This window comes from Cylas formicarius, unplaced genomic scaffold, assembly GCF_029955315.1.
Source record: "Cylas formicarius isolate icCylForm1 unplaced genomic scaffold, icCylForm1.1 PGA_scaffold_6__28_contigs__length_40554024, whole genome shotgun sequence".
Taxonomy (NCBI): domain Eukaryota; kingdom Metazoa; phylum Arthropoda; class Insecta; order Coleoptera; family Brentidae; genus Cylas; species Cylas formicarius.
The window spans coordinates 38,597,618-38,619,871 of record NW_026844347.1 but is presented as its reverse complement, the minus strand read 5'-3'; the positions used below and the strand labels follow the sequence as shown (position 1 = coordinate 38,619,871).

The 22,254-nt window shown below is 35.4% G+C and overlaps 1 protein-coding gene across 8 annotated transcripts in view; it reads right to left on the bottom strand.

Annotated features, from left to right (window-relative positions):
* Window positions 1-22,254, bottom strand: part of LOC132702848 (kinase D-interacting substrate of 220 kDa B) — a 73,942-nt gene that overhangs the window by 43,985 nt on the left and 7,703 nt on the right. For 3 of the 8 annotated variants that reach the window (XM_060671676.1, XM_060671679.1, XM_060671683.1), the window contains exon 2: window positions 229-542. The exons of 2 other annotated variants lie outside the window; for them this stretch is intronic. In XM_060671676.1, the coding sequence (XP_060527659.1) occupies window positions 229-513 (285 nt within the window). In that variant the 5' untranslated portion in view covers window positions 514-542. Of the gene's footprint in view, window positions 1-228; window positions 543-7,379; window positions 7,485-10,556; window positions 10,821-13,772; window positions 13,955-22,254 lie in introns of those variants that run through there. 3 more of the 8 variants (XM_060671677.1, XM_060671681.1, XM_060671680.1) reach the window with 3 other exon arrangements.

Here is a 22,254-nt window from a genome sequence, read left to right as displayed (position 1 = left end):
ATTTTATATTTTTCATTGCAGAATCGGAAGGTTTAGGAAAAACGCTTAATTTAAACTTCCGTTTACTAACTTATTACATTATTACGTAAATTTGCTAACAACTTTGAAAATTTTTGTTTTCTAACAACAACAACCTAAACAATGCGCCGCAAATCGAAAGCAAACGTAGTTATGGCAACACGGGTTAATATCGCAACGTTTCGAGCAAATCCGTGCGGCTCAACTGACATTGTGGGAGTGACGTCTCAGTCCCAGACCGAAATTGAATTTCCTGCCTTCGCCGTCGGGTGAGGTTATCGTAAACGTCGGCAATGTCAAGTGGGACAGCGATCCCCGCCAGCCGCCCGAAGACGACGAACCTGCCGATGGCGTGTCGGGCATCATCAGGGTCAAAAAGGACGAGCGCCGCTTGCCCCCCATGGGCGCGTCTATGCTGTGACGCGGGCCCTTTTTCTGCGCCTTTTCGGTCGGACCTTCGATGTCGAAAAGTGTGGCCGAAGATGCGGGACGCATAATTTCCGAATGGCTGACATCGGCGTCATCTGGCGGTAGAAACGAACGGCGGGTAGGCAACCAGGTATACCGCGTCGTATTTTTGTATGCTGGGATTTCGCAAACCGTAAGAGATGCAGGGTCGGTTAAATGGAGACAAAGTTTCGCATTTTGAAAAATTCCGAACACTTCCGAAGATATTCGAAAAAAAAAAACGGTTTTTTTTTCGATTTTGGTTTTATATTGTCTCCCGGCTTTAGTTTAATTTAGTTTTTTTATTAACTTTTTTTATAATGAAAATTTTAAGCACTTTTAATTAAAAAATGGATTAAAAATCAACCGTAAGAGATAAATTTGTGAAATTTTCAGCATCTATGGTCCATGGTTGCCTTGTATGTTAATGGCCACCCTTGGATAATCCCATTCAAAAGTAATCACTTTCTTATATTTATGAACAGACTATTCTAGCTATTCTCTCCGCATCAGCAATGGAGCACAGAATAGAGAACCCTCACGTCTATATCTGTTGGAGGTTATAAACGATAACATCTTACTTTGTAGGTGGAAAAATGTAACGTCAGGAAAGAACGGTCGAATGAAATTTACAATTTAATTAATTCTTAATTAAAATGATAATTATTGAGCAAGCCGATATTGTAATAGTACGTGGGCCCATGAATATTGATAATGGTGGTAGTTGGTAGCCGAAGTTTCGCAATAAGACCGTCACGTAAGGTTGGCGCACTTGAAATGCTCAAAAAACCGACGGAAAGAAAGAGTAGGCAAGCAAAATTTGCAATAATTTTTGCAACGGTTGTTTGCTCGGCGAATATTTAGCATACTAGATTAAGCGTATTCAATTGGGAGTAAATCAGTTAATCTTTGCGGCCAAGGTGAATTATTGGTTGGGTATATGGTCTGGTATTGTTTCGCGTACTCCTAAAATTTATCAATTCACTAAGAAGTTGCTAGTATACAATGTACAATGTACAGGGTGTTTTAAAACAAGTACAAAAACTTAAGGGGCTGATCAAATTGTTATATTTATTGTATAATTATAATTTTACGGAAAACTTCGCTGCCCGAATCTTTTGTTATTTTTTTTTTAAATGAGTCTCATCGAATTTTTTAAAAAAGTAAACAAGCTTGAACTTTATTGCTCTATTTTCGTTTTTATGATAAGAATAAAAACTTTTAACTTAAAACTAATAATAGTGTTGGTTGGTTTTTGACCCAACGTTTATTTAACATTACCCTTACATTTTCAACAAGGAATCAGCCATTTTGTTTTGAAACACCCTGTATATATTTTTCAAATGTTTGATGAAATCATACGAACAAACCGAAAAACAATCCATCAAGACTACAAATAAGTGATATTATACCGTCAGTTTATTCAAAGAAGTTAAATTTGTTAAAATTAGACGTTTCCACTGCTGGGATATAAAGAAATTTATACCTGTAGACTAACCGATTAGAAAAATATATCTACGTTTCAATTTTATATCTATCTATATTTACCACTTAATTTTTTAAACATTGTTGAAAAAACACAACCTATGATTTTGGGTTACAAAGAAATTTATACCTGCAGAATAAACTATTCTGAAAAAATATCTGCATCTCTATTTCATAATTTATTTTTCTAAATTAGACCTTTCCGCTATATTTTTTTGATATTTTTTAAAAAAACGAAATCTATGTTTTTGGGTTATAAAGAAATTTATACCTGTTGAATGACCGATTCTAAAAATATATATACATTTCTATTTCATATTTTTTTTTTTCTAAATTAGACTTTTCCACTAAATTTTTTTGACATTTTTGAAAAAAAAGAAATATTATATATTTTTGGATTATAAACAAATTTATAAGAAGAAGAATAATTTAAAAGAAGATATATCGATATTCCTATTTCATAGATTTTTTTTTGTAAATTAGACCTTTCCGCTATATTTTTTGATATTTTTTAAAAAAACAAAATCTATGTATTTGGGTTATAAAGAAATTTATACCTGTTGAATGACCGATTCTAAAAATATATATACATTTCTATTTCTTTTTTTTTTTCTAAATTAGACTTTTCCACTAAATTTTTTTGACATTTTTGAAAAAAAAGAAATATTATATATTTTTGGATTATAAACAAATTTATAAGCAGAAGAATAATTTAAAAGAAGATATATCGATATTCCTATTTCATAGATTTTTTTTGTAAATTAGACCTTTCCGCTATATTTTTTGATATTTTTTAAAAAAACAAAATCTATGTATTTGGGTTATAAAGAAATTTATACCTGTTGAATGACCGATTCTAAAAATATATATACATTTCTATTTCATATTTTTTTTTCTAAATTAGACTTTTCCACTAAATTTTTTTGACATTTTTGAAAAAAAAGAAATATTATATATTTTTGGATTATAAACAAATTTATAAGAAGAATAATTTAAAAGAAGATATATCGATATTCCTATTTCATAATTTTTTTTTGTAAATTTGACCTTTCCGCTATATTTTTTTGATATTTTTTAAAAAAACAAAATCTATGTTTTTGGGTTATAAAGAAATTTATACCTGTTGAATGACCGATTCTAAAAATATATATACATTTCTATTTCATTTTTTTTTCTCTAAATTAGACTTTTCCACTAAATTTTTTTGACATTTTTGAAAAAAAAGAAATATTATATATTTTTGGATTATAAACAAATTTTTAAGAAGAAGAATAATTTAAAAGAAGATATATCGATATTCCTATTTCATAGATTTTTTTTTGTAAATTTGATCTTTCCAATACATTTTTTTTACATTTTTGAAAAAAACAAAAGCTCTATATTTTTGGATTTTAAACAAATTCGCACCTGCAGAATCACCAATTATATAAATAGATATATTTACATTTTTGTTTGATAGATTTTTTTTCTAGATTAAAATGTTTTCAGTACATTTTTTTGAAATTTCTGAAAAAAAAATCAATGCTATATATTCTAAAAATACTCTATATATACACATTTTTTTGACATTTACGTTATATATTTTTGAGTTATAAACAAATTTATACGTGCTGAATAACCAATTGTAACATTTCTATTTCAAAGATTTTTTTTCTGAATTAGACCTCTACCCTACATTTTTTTAAACATTTTTGAAAAAAACAAGTGATATATATTTTTCAGTTATAAACAAATTTATACCTGCAGAATTACCGATTCTAAAAATAGATGTATTGCTATTTCACAGATTTTTTTAATTACACCTTTCCACTACATTTCTTTTTTGAAAAAAACAAATGCTATATATATTTGGTTTATAAAAAATGTATAGTTGCAGAATAAATGATTCCAAAAAGATATCCACATCTCTATTTCATAGATTTTTATTTCTAAATTAGACTTTTCCACTACATTTTTTTTAATTTTTGAAAAAAATTTTTTTGAAATTAGACCCTTACATTACATTTTTCTAAAATTCAAAATTTCTAATTGATAGAATTTGTTTTCTCTTAACGTTATTTCGTTAAACCTAAAAGCTGATACGTTTGAAGGTGCGAATTTCAGAAATGGAAAGGTACTCACGTAAGCTTTAAAATTCCTTCTCCTCATCTTGAAACGGTTGCCTTTGTTTTGTTTCGGGACGGAAATATTCATCGCACTGTAGAACTTCTTTTTTAAAAATAACTCGTATGGTTTCGACCGGCTACACAGAGACGATAGAATTCGCATCTAGATATCGATGACATCGTTACGCAATTAACAAAATCACAACCTCTTCAGATAAAATAATAACCATAGTTCAATAACAATAATTAAAAAAAAATGATTGCTTGTGATTTGCAGCAACTAGAAGAATGACAGACCTTAGTCAACGTCAGTCATCATAGTATACAGATTGTCCCCTCATGTTTCCATTAAAAAAAAAGATTTATTGCCAGTTTTTTCAATTTTATTTTTATAATCTTTTTTCAATCGAAATTATGAACGTCATTTTTAGTATAAACGCTCAGAAACGATGAAATTTAGGTATAGGCAAAATATTTTTATATATTATATTTATAATAAAAAAAGTTGACACTCACTTCCGGTATATCCGGATGCGCCGCCATTTTGAAAGTATTTTTTCAAGTAAATTTTCATCAATAATAAGGTTGGAAATAAAGAGGTATATGAGAGGTACTGCCTACGTGGTCTGGGTATTATTGTAACTGATAATTCAGGAAGGAAATAACTACAAGGAAGGCCTTGATTCGAGATTTCAAGAAACTGCAGAGAAGAGGAGAATGTAAATGTGGCTTGGTACACTACACGCTACTTCTCGTATTTTCAAATCGAAATGAACAGAAAAAAAAACGGTATTTTGTTGAGACCTAAATTTAAAAAAAAAGAATCAGTCAATGGCATGGCGCAAGTGACAGTGGAAAAAAAATGTTAACAACCTTTAATTCCTGTCTCGAAAATTATGTAGTTTTGGTTAGTTTTGGTTAAGATGGGGTCAATGGCAAACGTTTGGATTTCTGTTTCTGGAACGGCCATTAAAATATATAAAATAATCGATCAAAACTGAACAGTCGTGAAAATATTCAGTGGCAATATTAAGATGTCATTTAGATCGGATAAGTGAGCAACCATAGGAATCCCGAAAGGAAAACTTGAACCACCAGGTGAAGAAGAAGAATCTTTCGAAAGCATCGCAGACCTAGAACCTGGCTCTTTATACAAATATTTTGGTATACCACGTAACATGAGAGTAGCCCATTCCCAACTTAAGCAGCAGTTGATTGAAAAATACAGGAAGAGGATGGCTGAAGTGTTGAACACCATCGCTGCAATTAATAGTTAAATGGTCCAATGCTGACTTGGAAGGCTTAGATAGAACAACTCGTTAGATGATTCATCAATATCACGGCTTCATCCACAGACCGTATCATCCAGTCCATAAGAAATGCTGATAAAAACTTCATAGCAGCCAACTTAGGTATGCCAATAGCAACCGATGCAACATCAACACTACATCTGGAAATACAAACTTGGAAGGAAAAAGCACTTAATGGTAAATACCCTCTAACATTCATCTACAAAACAGCATCACTACAGTGGCTTCATAAGGACTATCTTTATGCTGAAACTATGCTCGCAATATACTATATAACATATATTGAAAATCAACACCATTGATAAATGTAGCAAATGTAGCAAAAGAATCAATAGAACACACCATGGGCACACACAACTAGGCTTGAAATAGGAACTTTTGTAGAAAGATACCCCTGCATTTTTCAAAATATGAACCAAAATCAATTCTCGAAAATATACTGGCATCGTCCGGTTTTAAGAAGGGTCGCTCACAATAGAAGAGATATATTCTTCGTTAATAAACAGGAAAAAAATGGACAACCTTGAGATCTACGGAAGCTGAGAAAGTTGGAAAATATGAAAACCTGACTATTAACCTGGCAGTTAAGACAAATCTGGCGTCTTAACGAAGTAACCATATGTCCATTCGTTACGTCAACGGAAGGAATTGTCACAAAAAATTTCAAGAAAAATCTGGAGAAACTAGACACGCAGAATAACATCTTTGATGCATCCGAAAAAACTATAATACTCCCGATATGTCACATTGTTCGAAATTTTTTGAGCTTAGGTGAAGTAGGATAGGAGAAAGCTCCTCCGTACCAATATCACATCACCAATATCTGCAAAGCAGAGAAATCTGAGACCATGATCATAATAACAATAATAATAACAATAAATCACCTTTATTTCGGAGCATAATTATATTGAAGTGGTGTCATTTGCAGTGCAGGCATTATCTGTTTTGAATAAATCCATAGTATCCTTCTATACAATATGTACAATAGCACAGTAAAAACGATTATTCAACACTGCGAGAAATGGTCTACATTGGTCTATCCTTGACCCACCCCTGCCTTTTCACTCAAGTGAGAATACATTTTTTGTTAATGGCTTCATCCAATAACAATAGGTATACTTCGACCAGAAATATAGTGCTTTTACAACCGACCTGGTGATTACTTTGCCTACCAAAGCCGCAGCCCTTTATAGAACACCCTGCCGGGCCGACCCTTACCCATAACCATTCCAGGACCATCGTAGGAATTTATCTGCCTACACTAACAAGCGGGATGTAAGTTTGCAATCTTTTTCGCCGAGCAAAAAAGTACCCAACGACTTTTTGGCACAACTAATGCTTAAATCTCAGTACTTTTGTATGCAGTTCTTCTGGGGTTAAAACAGTCTTAAAAAAGAGTCGAAGAACCATGTAGAAAACACAAAAATACAAGAAGTAGAATGCTGTTAATCGACAGGCGCACAAGACAAAAATAATTCGTTTGAAACTTACCTTTAAGATAAATAGAGTACAGGTCATGCATACATATATAAATACGCACTTACTGGAAGGATCACAGCCAAATACCTCGGTAATATATACGAACGTATCGCAATTTAAATTAAACTCTTAATAACTTTTTTTTTACTTATTCGACAATACCCCGAAGGATCAAAATTTTCAAGTTAAAATACTTAAAAACGTCAAAGCAATAAATATACTATATTTTTGGTCGTATTATAATAACATCGTTAAACTTTTTATTGGGGAGGGTCGACACGATGAAGATCGAGCCAGACTATACATATAATGCAAGCAATCGAGTGCTGATAAACCGCACCTTAGTGTTCAAAGTGGCGACGCAATTCGAGGCGCCATCTTCAACGATGAAGTGGCGATGCGACGGGGCACCCGCTCAATTCGATACGGCGCTACTTTTTCAAGTCGAAAGCGTACGCGGCGGGGCCCCGGGGGCGGACGCGATGCGAGAGTAGTATCGGATGGTGGTAGGTGTTAAAAAAAAAGAACCACTTACGTACGAATACGCGACGCGCCCCTTCCTTTTAATCCCCATCTCGAATCACTATCACCGGGCAAGTCGCCCCCCTTGCGTGAACCACCGCGGCCTCTTTAGTGCGAGACTGATAACGCGCTAGTGATTTATACGACCAATAAGTCGATCGGTGAGAGCAAAAAAAAAAACAATTAGAAAGTGCTTTATCGCACTTATCACCATTTCGATTGGTATCGGATTGACCTTAAGCGAGCGTATGTCTGCGATTTTAATTGATTCGGAAATTGTCGTAAGAGCAGCCGCGACGAAAAGGAATTCAGTGGGGAAAAAATCGTAGATTTGCCCGCTTGCCATTTGTTTATTCATTGCCCATTCATGACCAAGTACGTCAATGCTAATCGGAGATAATTATGTCTGTAGTAAAAAGCGGTCTGAATGCGGGGACGGGGATTTTGGGCTCGGCATACTGCCCCTATGTGAACTTTTGGCGCCCCGGTACATTTTATAGCAAAGTTCTAATATAACTTTTTGACAATGACAACGCGTAACAGTAACCACAGTCTACTACTATGTAATTACCGCTATAAATATTTTGAAATTTTTCCTGGGGGTATTTTGGTTTCCAGAAAGAAAAAAAAAAATTCTGCAAAACTGTTATTCCGGTCGGCCAAGTTCTTTAACCGGCAGACACGGAAGATCCAGTACTATAACGTTTATTTCTGGATTTTTTTTTGCTTATATACGGGTTTTTTCAGTTATGGGGAGAAATCTAAAAAACCCTGAAGATTGTCCGTTGCTAGAGTAAATCAAAATTCTTAAAAAATATGGCTAATTGGTTTAAACGGTGTTATGGGCCACATCGGGAGTAACGATTTTTGTATTTACGATTTTCGTCTATCACATCCCCACGGCCTTCAAATTCGGCTCCTTTTAAGCCGTCCACAAGCTACACAAACGAGTAAACTATGAGCCCGATCAAGCCACGGCGTCCATTTTTTTTTCAGATTTTGAAATTTGACGCATATATAGAGTTTAGCTCCGCGGCGAAGCCTAGTGAAACTGGGGGGCGGGGGGTCGGGAAGACGGTATAGACAATCGAAAATATTCTTTAACCAAACGACGCGCAAGATCCGCACCAATAACCCTAATTCTTGATGATTTTTTTTATAATGTACAGGGTGCGTCGGTAATTTGTAAAAAACTGAAAATTGGGCTTCCATTATAATGATACTTGACAATAACTAGAAGGCCGTGATTCTGTTGTCACTTTCCTTCGCGTTTCTATATGGCCTGCATGGACAGCTAAAACTTTTGTATTTAAGGTTCTCACATATTGTACAGGGTGTTCGGAATATTCTGTGCTGTATTCGAAAACGTCACAACCAAACAGTTGAAATTGAGCGCAATCAAATGTCATCAAATATTTTTTTAAAAATTTTGAAAAATTTTCTTTGATTATTTTGTCTTCTGAGATATTTGAAAAAAATCCAAATGGACATCGCCATTACTCGCCATTTACTGTTACCACGACTGCATGGTTTCAGAAAACAACTATTTTCTCTAAAACTATTTGCTCTATTGGAAAAATCCATATAGCGGGAAACGTAGCATATATCCAGAGCTATAATCTCCATTTCGAACATTGTTGGAATTATATACAGCGCAAGAAATCTAAAATATCCTAAAATCTTGTTACTTTCGAATTTTTCGAAAGTATCTACGCTCGCATAAAAATTTTATATTTATGTAACGGTACGGGATCGATCAGAAATGATCAGCTTCGAAAAAAAAACATTTTTTGTTTGTCCGTTCTCCGTTCTGGTCTTTTGGTTTTTCTGAATAACTTTTGAACCGTTGGAGCTAAAAAAATGAAATTTGCTTCCTTTTTAACCCTCCACGAGATACGTAAGCTTGTAAGAAATGGCCTAGATCCGAGGCCGGCATCCATATTTTTTGAACATTGCTATGAAACAGGATAAATGTCCGAAATTCGAAGCAATCGACTTCATATTTGGCACATATATGCAGTTTTGGAACCTTTTGAAAATGGGGGGGGGGGGGTCGGTAAGTATTTAAAAAAAATAAAAATCGCCTGTACAAATACCAGTTTTAAAAAACCGTTTACAAGACAGAAAAAGTTCTAGAACCAGAAGACGGCTCCATAAACTTTTATTCTTGACAATTTTTCAAAAATATTCAGGGTGCGCCACAAATTCAAAAAAAACCGAAAGATGGGTCCCCCGTTTATTGAAAATTGGCAATAATTTAAAATCTGTGTTTTAGGTATCAGTGATAGTGATATTCCGTGCAATATTAAAAAACATAATACGTGCCCCAAATTTGCAGCTAGCGACTTCAGACTTGGGAGAGAAGTAGAAGTCTGGACCCGCGTTTAGACTCTTTAAATAGAGCTCAATAAAATAACGCAAAGTATTTTTTTATAAATTTTGATTTTTTTTTACTCCAAATGAAAGTCACCATTTCTCGCCCTCAATCTAGACGCGATGACGCCATTTACTATTACCACGTACTGCATGGTTTCATATAACAAATAGTTTCTTTACTCCGTTGGAAAAACTTGTATACCGGGAAAGTAAGGAGAGCCAGGGCTATAGAGCCTCTATTTCGAGCATTGTTGCAATTATATACAGGGTACGTCGTTTGTGAGCAAAAAATTCTAATAGATCCTGGAAATTTCCGCTTTTGCAGTTTAAGTTTTCGTCTATAATACAGGGGGCGCGAGATATTTGAAACAATATAATTTTAAATGGCGATTACCAGTACAAACTTTAATATTAACCGAAGTTTGGCGAAACTTTGAAGTTCGACGAGATGTGAAGGACACTTTATACGGGGCGTATTCACAATAAAATGGCACAGAGCACGATAGAGCACGATAGAAAAACACTGCGTCCCTCTAGGACAAGCGAAGCGATTTCTTTTTAAAATAAAAAGCAGATTCGCGCTATTTGCGACGAACTTGCCCCGCCCAACGACGATTTTTCGAAAGCAATCTTGTTCGAGCCGCCCCGTATACTTTAAAATAATTTTAAATAAGTTAGAATTAATATTCCGCGTATTTAGCGCGTATCGCCGATCATCGGGAATTTTATGCGGACAACGGGGGAAATCGTGACTCTGCCGGCGTTTCCAGCCGGAAAAGAGACGGGTGGCGGCGGAGGTGGGCGTCGCACGTACCTGAACGGGAAAAATTTTCGAGCTCTTGAACATGGCGACGTTCTCATCTGCCTCATCGAACCGTCACGCAGTCAACCCCGATCACTAATAATAATCGGCCGGCGATCAAGATCCGATGCGGGTTTAAACTTGAAAGGAAAAAACCGGGGGCCTGACGCGTCGTATGTTCGGCACACAAAAGAACAATAAAGATAAGGAGACTCGCGAAATTCAAATGTCATAAATGATATGTGTGCATCGGTTTGTTTGAACTGAATATCTCGGCTGTTTAACACCGACGCGGCCGTTCGAGATTTCAGATCTGACCGCGTGCCATAAAATTAATTGGCCGATAATCACGCGACGCGCCGCTCGTAAGGAATAAAACACACATGTGCGGAGTCTTAATTGACTGGAACCTACTTTTAATTAGCTGCTAACGAATTAAAATGCGGTAATTGCTAAACGCAAACAATATCGCCACGCGATTGGTGGTGACGGGGGGGAATCGCGGACGCTTAAGTAGAATCAACAATAAAACTTTTGAAAGAAACTTCCGCAGGCTACTGCAATATTATTTACGTAATATATTTTATTTGTTACGTTGTAGGGACAAAGCTGAGAATCTTCGTTTATCTTCTACGCAAAATCACAATCAAAATTTTGAAAAATTAACGTCAACCTTAGTGAAACCATGAAACTCTTGTCAACTACCAAACAATGTCCTAAATGTATCATCGTACCAACTTTCTGACACGTTGTAGACACCTCATCCGCTTATAAAATTCTTCGAGAATCTGGTTTTGCTTTCCTACGAGAGAGAATTCATCATGCCCGTAAAGAAATTGACCAAATCAATGACTCTTGTGTCTCTACATCTTGAAATTGCAGCCATCTTGCAATCTTCTACCCAAAATCACATTAATAAATTTGACAAACTAACACCAGCGAAACCATCAAACTCTTCTCAACTACCAAACACTGTGATAAAGGTACCATCGCAAAAACCTTCGGAAAACAAAAAATCAGTTCTTTGAAAAGGTTCCAACTTCTCCCTTGCCTCACGTGTTATCCCGAAAGAGGAAATCATTTCAAATGTCGAATCTATCCTAAATAAACTGCCGTCTCAAACAGCTAAATCCTGAAAAAATCAAACCCTCCTCAATCTAATATTCCAAAGTCTGAAGGCATTGCCCTAAAATCTCTAAAATCTAAACTTAAATCTGTTATTAAGGCTTCTTCTCTATCAGACTCTGTCTGTCACCCCCCCCCCCCCCCTATCGCTCCATCGACCTATTATCAGCACCATTGGTTCTCCAAATTATTCTTTGAAAAAATATCTATCTTTTATATTAAACCCCGGGAAAACTGATAATTTCATATTTAATTCCGTTACATTAGGTCCACAAGATTCCAGTTAGTAGAATTCCTCTTTAAAGTCCCAATTTTCAAATTTCAGATATATTAAAATCCGAGAATCTGGAACCGAAAATTCTCACCTCATATTTATGAGAGCCTCCGAAAAGAAAGCTCCCAACAGCTCAACAATCAGAATTCCTAATGGATTTTCCTAGATATTTAAGCTCCATATACCCTAACATATTTTATAAACTAATAATTCTTAGATATTCTTATCAATAAAAAATCAGACCTAATACTGAGTCATTGTGTTTACAGAAAACCTACGCACACAGACCGATACCTTAATGCATTGTCACACCACCATCCGGCCCAAAAATCACCGGTTATCAACTCTCTGGTTTACTAAACCCAGCATTAAAACACCTTGGCTCTGCTCCTCTCTCTACTAATTTCCGCATTAAAGATATTAAGCGTTCGATCACAAAATTTACTTCACCATAACTTTCCAACACCAATGAGTCCGATAGCAATCCCACACTTACCACTGTTGTCCTTCTTTCCACGTCAAAAGTTCTCAAGAAAGATAACGTCCAAACCAGATCTACCACTTGTCCAAAAATCTTCGCAACATCTTCGATCTCTCACAGATAAAATTCCATTTGAGATGCCAGGAGTTTAGACAAACTCAAACTAAAATTCTTGCATGTAATTCTATCACCGAAAAATCCGAGATACTAAAGACGAACAATCTTAACGGCGACTTACCTTACTTACCTGTGACCAATATGGTCGTCAATTCTGAAGAAGTCAACTATAATTAATAATCAGACTGTCTTTATTAGTTGTTTACCTACCAAATCAACATTAATAATTACAAGAGATCGATCAACGTGTATTAAAATTTAATCAAAAACATGTAAAGTTATAGCGCCGCAATTTAAAGAGCCTAAATGCGGGTCCAGACTTCTACTTCTCTCTCAAGTCTGAAGTTGGTAGCTGCAAATTTGGAGTACTTACGTTTGTACTTAAAAACCGTAAATACCAAAGTTTAAGCTGTCTATATGGGCTATATCGTCATCTAAAACACAGATTTTTCGCGAAAAAAAGATGGATGCCGGCGTAGGATCAGGGCCATTTTTTATAGGCTTATGTGTCTCGTGGAGGGTTTAAAAGCCAAATTAACGAAGAGATAACCGTTTCTTTAATCTTCCCTCAGAATTCTTTTAGAAAATCAACTAAATTCGTGCCACCAAGTGGCTAAAAAAATGTCAAAAAACGCCTTTCTAGTAGGTAAACCTAAAGGGCACTGTGACAACATATCGTGCTCTAATCGACTCTCACTTGCCTTATGGTTTGATAAAATCGGGCCAGTCTCTCAGAACAGCAAGAGTATTTGACCTACCACGTAGGATAAATAGAATAATCACAAACCTCAAATCAGAGCGGAGGTTAGATCTACGCTTGCGAGAATCACGTTCTTTTGTATGTGAATAAAGTTCGCCCCCGCAAAACACGTAACAGGGAGTTCTCCGTCTTAATGCGAGTAGACTAGGTTCAAATTACTGCTGCATCCATTTTTCCAATAAATTTGAGGCCAAAACAACTCCCAAAAACTTAATTGCAGACTTTTTAATGCACAGTTTGGAGCAGTTTATCTTTTGCCAAGATATCAACATCTAGTCGGATGATTGCAAGGCTTCGGCTTTAATCCAGATCAATATTACGTTGTAAAATTATTATTCCAAGTTATATTTTATTGCCATGACCGATTGTATATAGATTTTCTGTGTTTGTATCATGTTACAATAAATTACGAGCCCTGATTATTTTTTTGGGTACGCAACCCAAGACGATACACTTTGAGACACACTTTACCTGACTGGTAAAAGTCCTGCTTCTGACGAACTCGAAATAGGGCAGCAGGGATCCGTAGCTCGCAGGCCTAGAGATCGCTAGGGGCACGCTCTCGCTCAGCAAACTTCTTCTGGTGCTCGACGAGCCGCCACTGCTACTGCCCGGTTTCGACATTTCTCGTCGCCGGCGTCGCGCATCGCGTTTGTGAGCAAAAAATTTGACGAACGCCGGTTTTAAACGAACCTCTGACGACAATTAAAATTGCCCGCTAAGCCGCTAAAATAAACAAAACGGTCCGCGTTTTTTTTTTTTATATTTGCTTCGAGTGAAAACCAAAGTCGACAACAATGGCGAGCGTATACGGGGTGTCCCGTCGTCGAGAGCACGGATTTTATATCTACATACTTTTTTTAGATCAATTAAGAAGATCGGTCGTTCTACATAAAAAAAAATGTCATAAGCAGCTTACTATTTACAAAAATTCCGGATTCTTCCAGCGTCGGTTCTTCAGAGCTTAACCGGGTCGCAATTTATTCTGTAAAGTCTGTTCATAGATATAAGAAAGTGAGTAACTGATGCGAATTAAGGAAAAACCCGGGCAAGCTGTAAGAATGAAATATGGTCGAACAGGTTCGTACTTTGCTTAGAATTTAATTATTTGGGGTATTGTTAGGAAAGATACAAAACAATATTTATTTATTTATGTATGCATTTATGTTTAAATCTAAAATAAAATTACAAATTATTTTTATTACCTACTTAAATTACTTAAAATTATTCACATAATATATCAGTATCACTATCGCTATCATTGCCTGTTCTAATTATTATTTGTTTTATATTATTTGTAATATGGATATACGATTGTTCTGCTTTTTCTATATGTTTAACAGAATTTGCCCAACTTTGTGGAGGGATGTTAAAAACTTCGGTTTCTGTAAGTTTGAGGACATTGAAGCAAATACGGGGAAAAACATTGTTACGACGAATGGCAGATTTCAGTTGGTGCCAAACATGTTCAATGGGATTAAATATACAGTGGTAAGGTGGAAGCCTTAAAACTGTATGCCCCAGATTTTTTGCATAATTATCACAGACGTATTTCTTTTGCAGGATCAAACTTTGTAGAATCTCAATTAATTGCTTTTTGGTATAATCTTCGTGAAAATAAATGTCGTTATTATACATGTAGTTTTGGATTGTTGCTTTTGTGTCACTTGAGGAAGGGGTTTTAGTCAACTGTCTACTGTCCATTATAATTACGCTAATAGGAGGAATGTTTTTATCTAGTTTGTTTTTAAACCAACCTTCAAATAAATCAGCGGTGGTGTCTTCATGATAATCCAGAGAAGAATGTTTAATATTTTTCGCAGACAGAGAAAGTCCATTTAGAATCCAAACACCTTTAGAGCCAGCATGCAAAACAGTTTTACACTTATCAGTTGAGTCAACCCAACCCTTTTCCTATTGGGTACAATCAATATTTACAAACAATATATAATAATAAATACAATTAACAACAAACAAACAATAAAGAAAATACACAATTGTACTATAAAAACAACAAAAACGAATAAAGTAGGAACATCTTTTTCTTCATTTGCAAAGTGTTTCTTGAAATTCCTAAAAATAAGCCTAATCAAAAGCTTCCGGAAATGCATCATCAAGCTGTGAGTATTTTAAATATTATAAGTAACTCCAAATTTGGCTTCTAACGTATTGCGTCAAATTTTTACACATAAAGTCAATCTGGAATTTTGTTTACATAATTCTAGATGTCAGAAGTAAGAGAATCTGTTACTAACAATTATGGTGTAAAAAAATAAATAAAAAAGGCGTCTCTTTATCATTGTTCTTTGTTTCTAATTCGTTGCTTCTTGTTGGGTTTGTGTACATCGTCATTTACAAAGTTCTCTTGCTTTGACCACAGACTATCAAAATTATTAAACTCTGCAAAAAAATCTACATATTCATGTCATAATTTTTTTTTTCTGTCAAATATCAAACAATATTTCTGTCGCCAAGAAGTTTAAACAGAAATTAAAATCAAATCCTTGCAAGGGTAAACGCAACAGCCCTTTTGGTTGATTTTGAAAAATATTAAGCATCTGCTCGGACTCAGAAACAATTATTTCAAAGTAGTGATGAAATATTCATTTATTCACATTTTACGTGATTGTGTCGATGCCGCCACTGATTTTGGCCCATAAAAAATACGCGCAGTACCCAACTTTTTGTTTTATATTTTTCAATTAGAACTTAATAATTAATTTTTGAGAAGAAGCTTCCACAGGCTACTGTGATACTATTTACAAAACCCATGGGTTGAATACACTTCCGTAAGGTAGTTCTGCCACATTTAACACCGGTTCCATCTTTTTCAAGCCTCCTAATTAAGATATCTAACGTAGGCACGCTTTGTTCCTCGTATAACTGGTAAATTTTACGCCGTATTATATCTTGATCACTTTCATCTTCACTCGAGCAAATGTCAGCGTCGCTTCTTTTTTTCCTCGCTGAAATGGGATTATTCACAATATTTTTTTTTTATATTGGAATTTTCGTCAATGTGTTTCTTCTAAAGATGCTTGCTTGCAAATAAACATTACTTATAACTTCCTTAGTCTCAATAGAATAGTGTTTTCTACATTTGGGCGGGAGCATCTCCTGAGATACACTAGACTCGCACATATTTTGCATAATTCGCACACGATTCAACACACGCTCTATTATACACGAAATAAGGATAATTACTAATAAACTTATACTAAATAGTATACCAAACCAAAGAATATTAAACACAGGTAGGTATAAAATTATTTTCTATTACGGACCACAATTTTACCTGAATTTAAATTCCGAAACTTTACGTAATAATCTTGTTGCATTGTATGTTAACGACCACCCTTGGATAATCCCATTCAAAAGCAATTGGTCGCTTTCTTATATCTATGAACCGACCATACCTGCTTATATATTGTTTAAGGGGGCGCAGCTAAAGGTGGGGCATGAACGTTGTCTCTGAGTCGTGGTTAAGATTGTTTGGTTGCTCCTAAATTTCTGGTTGGCAGAGGAATTGGTTACATCCAAGAATGTTAGTTTCATCGAATAAAATTTTTTATGGTCGCTTTTGTGATTCTGGTCGGAAACTGCTGATGAATGTATTTGTCTTGGTCTTGAGGCTCTTTCATGTTCTTTGAGCCTAGTCTCTACAATGTATTCTTTGCCGCATATCGAAGATTTTTGGAAGGGCAACAGTGCCAAGTGTGGGGTTGCTTTCGGACTCATTGTCTTTGTGTGGCGAAGTGTATTTTGTGATGACACGCTTAATATCTCTAATGTGAAGACTATTAGAGAGAGAAGCAGATGTAATGGTGTTTTAATTCTGGGTTCTGTGACTCGGGCTGAGATAGTTTTACGGCTCTGTGAACAACAGAGTTGATAACCGATGATTTCTGGGCAGGATGGTGATGTGACAATGCATTAAGGTATGGGTCTGTGTTCGTAGGTTTTCTGTAAACACAATGACCCAATGTTAGGTCTGATTTTCTATTGTAAAGAATATCTAAGAATGGGAGGTTGTTATTAGTTCCTAATTCAATGTTCGGGTGTATAGAGTTTAAATATCTAATAGGAATTCTCGACCCTAATGTCAAATAACAAAAATATCATCGACGTAGCGTTTCTATAATTTTGGTTTTAGATGGAAGGTGTCGAAAGCATTCTTCTCAAATTCTCAAATTTCCCGGCCTGAATATGAAAGCAACAAAATAGAGTAACAATGTTTTATTATTTTTCAATATAATCCCCCTTAACTTCAATACACTTATTACATCTCTTTATTAACAACTCAATCCCTTTAAAAAAATATTCTTTTTATCTGCAAAATGAGCTTAAACAGCTTTTTTTAACTCAACTTCGTCGTTAAACCGCCGTCCACGTAAGTCGTTTTTCAAATATCCAAACAAATAATAGTCGCTGGGGGCTATATCTGGACTATAGGGAGGACGATCTATCTGTTGGAACCCACACTCTAAAATGGCAGCTTGTGCAACACCAGCAGTATGGACAGGTGCATTATCGTGCAAAAGGCGCACGCCTCTGGTCAGTTTTCCTCGACGTTTTAGGCGTATGCAGTCTCGCAATTTATGTAATAATGTTGCGTAATATTTACCATTGACAGTGGTACTAGTTTCTTTAAAATTTATCAAAAGAATTCCTTCACAATCCCAAAAGATCGTGGCCATCACCTTTTTTGTTGACTGGCAGACTCTGAATTTTTTTGGAGGTGTTTCACACTTACCACGCCACTGCATTGATTATTTTTTCGATAGCGGGTCATAATAGAGAACCATAGTTTCATCTCCCGTCACAATAGTTTCTATCACAGACTTCGGTTCCGACCCACAAGAGTTCCAAAAAAGACCGCGCACACGACGTTGTTTTTGAATAGCCGAAAGGTTTTTAGGAACCCATCTTGCACTAACCTTATGCATACCTAAATGAACATGCAGGATTCGACGAACACTCGTATCAGAAAGCTTAGTAATTTCTGAGATTTCCTTGACCTTCAAACGTCAATCACTCAATACCACCTCTTCCACAATTATGACCTCCACTGGTCGAATAGTTCTTGAATCATCTTCAAGGGACTCCTGTCCCATTCGAAAACGTTTTGCCCACTCTTTCACTACAGAATACGATGGAGAACTTTGGCCGTACACTTTGTCAAAAACTTTATGACGGCTCTATACTCAATTTGCGTTATTTGCGACATTTTTTTAGACACGTCTTGTTTAAAATGCTGTGAATAAAAAACTATTCAAGACTTCAATTTTTTTTTCACCGCCTACTAAGATATATTAAAAGAGGACAAAGTTTTATCGCGATACTGGAGCTGCATCTATGTCAGGCAGGGAAATTTTGGCGCTAACCTCGTACATTCGCGATGACTAGTGATAATGGAGAGAACCCATAGCTGTTCCCGACGTTTGTTCAAAAATTTGACCGTTATAAGAAAACTATGTTCCAGATAAGCATTTTTCAATTAAATTGAGAAGGTTTGGTTCCAGATTCTCGGATTTTAATATACCTGAAATGATGTTGCAAGCACAAATGAAGAAAGCTTCTCGGATTCTTCTTCTTCAGGTACCTACTCGTCCCGAATATTGGTGATCAACCTAGCTAAAACGACTTTGTCCACGGCTGCTCTGAATATTTGGGTTGTTGTTTTTGATATTCCTCTTCCTGCACCATCGACTTTCCCTTAGAGAACATATTATTTTAAAAGGTCACATTTACTTTCGTCCCTTATAGTTCAAGGTGTTCCAGTTATCTTCTCTTCTTGATGGTGATCATAATTTCTCTCTTTAATCTCTTTCTCTGAGAAAATAGAGCATCTAATGAGTCTGATTTTGATGTCTATGGCGAGACTGTGACTTTTAAACAATTTAGCCATTTGATAGAAGGCGGCCCTTACTTTCTCTATTCGATAGAAGAAATTTAAAGAATTCTAACTTCATCTGCCATGATAGTGGATCGAAATTCTGTGTTTATAGGGGGTGGATCTCCGATCGATTTTTCCTTCGTCCAGTTTTCTCATTGAGCTTTCCCGTAATTTCTCTCACATTGTATTCGTATTCGCATATTACTAGCTCATTTTCAGAAGTAAATATACTAGCTTATCTTACCTTTCATTTCTAACACGAAATCCATAAGGTCTAAAATCTGCAAATCTCGGGTTTATTGTCATTGGAAGATTGTGGTGAAGCGTATCTTGCGATGCAATCTCTAATGTGGAAATTATTAGAGAGAAGAGCAAATGTGAGGTGATAACTATTGACCACCACAAATCATCATATTTCATATTTACGACGGACGACCTGTATATCGAACCGAACGAAAATAGAACGTCCCCTAACCTACCTTTACATATCAAATAACAAAAACCCGATTACATACGTAAATAATGCATTGTTTGCGTTGCCTTACAGATAAGAGCGTCTTTGTGAACGGGTCGCAGAAAACCGGGACGTGGGAAAACAACTAGGGCAGAAACGCATATAAAAAAAAGTGCATAGTAAAGATTCGGTTCCCCAAAAACTATTTTAAACTATTCCATTGTCTTCGTTTTAAATTATATATCAATAACGATAAAAGACTTTTTCTTTGAGATACAGGGTGGTCAAGTTATCAAAAATAAAATATATGTGACAACTACGGGCAACGTTTACCGGTAGAATTTTGCAGGTCCGTGAACGTCACGGTCACTGTAATTATATATGTCTCGAAATATTACAGCTCCGTATGGGTCACGACGGTTAATATAGAAATATAATTTTTCAAATATTTTAAGTCCGTATCTGTCACGTTGGATGGTAGACTATTGCCATTCTCGGAATTTGCAGTGTGTTGTTCGAGAAAAGACAGCGCGGGCAAAAAAAAAAACAAAAGAAACAAGATATATGAATTTTACACTAAAAAAATAAATAAAAGACGATCAGCTCAAAACCTCCAGTTCGCAGATCAACGCAGACGAAATACTCTCGCTTTTTGTTGAAGCTAAGTTGACCAGGCATCAATATACATTAATTAAAGATTTTGTTAATTCAGAAATGGCCTCAAATGTCCTTCCTTCCTATCACAAAGTTCTGGAGGCGAAGAAAAAGTGCTATCCTTCGGATGAAAAAGTGTTAGACATCTGGATCACACGGCTAACCGGATTCTTGAGCCACAAAAAAACGTTTTGTCAACTGTTCCACTCCAAGGGGACTTAATATTAATAGGAAAATGGGGGTGTGATGGTAGTTCAGGGCATCGTGAATAGAAGCAGAATTTTTTTGATACAGCCATAATGAGTACTTCAGTTTTATTACAAAACTTTATTTTATTAATTATTATTATTATTTATTATATTAATTTCAGGGTGTAATTAGCCGTAGGCATAGCCGTAATGAGGGTTCAGGAACAATTTACAGGACTTGGAAGATGACTAAGCGAGTTTCAAACAACAATTACGTTTTCAAATAAGGAGTTGCAAGATTTTATGGTGATAGATCAGGATTTGCCTGCAACAGCAGACTTGACAGAGGAAGCCGTATTACAACAAGCACGAAAGGGTGAAGAAGAGCACCAAGAGGAAGAAGAAGGTGAAGAAGTTGATCTTGGACCACCACCAACCATTCAACAAGCCCTTCAGTTAAGCTGCTAGAGAAATTTTTTATGTATCACGGGGAAGACGCCCCTCTCGAAGAAATGGTGAAAATACAAGCCAAAGTACGAGATGCGTATTGGCATACTAAAAAATTCAAAATAAAACGACCGATTACTTGAAACATTAAATGTAGTAGTTAGGTAGATGTTCAAATATGTATATAAAATAATTAATAATAATGATAACCCTTTATAACCAAAAAAAAGCAATTTCGCTAAATAGAGTTTCGAATTTAATGTGATTTTGTTTTTTTGATGGTATTTTTCCTGCTGTTAATAAAATTTTGAAAATAAATAGTTTTTTTTTTAATTTATATTAAAGTTTAAAAATACGAATTTGTCATGCAACAGTTGAAATATGCACAAAAATCCCATATTTAAAATATCCCATAAGCGCGAGAAGTCGAACCAAATAATCTTAACAAATCTGCGCTTACGTGCGTCAAAAAAAATATCCGATTCAAACTGCGGCTGAAACGGGGCAACTTTTTTTGTATATTTATTTTTTTACCGACGCTCACTACACAACGCGTTTATCGCGTTCATCAAGCTCATTATAATTCTCGGACTGGTCATTGTTTAACTACGAATCGAAGTTATCGTCCCCTTATCAGTAGAACGCGGCAGAGGCGCAATTAGATTCGAAGAAGCGTATTGCCAGACGCTGATAAGAATAACGATAAGATCGGTCCTGTAAGATCGTGGTAGAGGTGGATAAAAACATTCCTGTTCATTGATACATACACAGCAAATTGCAAAGCATAAAATCGAAAACACAACAATCAGAATATTATTCGAGAATATAACAAAATTCAATTAATAATTCAACAATACCACTGATAATAGCAACAATTCGTAAATTTACTATTTTTTGCAGTTACAAAAGAACAATTGAACAAATGTTAGCGGAATTGGCAATAAAACTTCTGAAATATTTTTTAGAATTTTGACATATACATTTTTTTTTAAACCGCAGCCCCAACAGTACTTAAAGTTTTGTAAAAATTGTAAAGCCACTGTCTCTATCAAAGGTAAAGTCTGTTCATAGAAAGAAAGTGACTAACTGATACGAATTAAGCAAAGACCCGGGCAAGCTGTAAGAATGAAATATGGCGGCACAGGTCCGTACTCTGCTTAGAATTTAATTATTTGCGGTTTTGTTAGGAAAGATACTAAACAATATTTATTTTTGTATGTATTTCTTCTAAAGATGCTTGCTTGCTGCCACCGCAATAAACATTGTTTATGACTTCCTTAATCTCAATAGAATCCAATTTTGTGAGTGCTATAG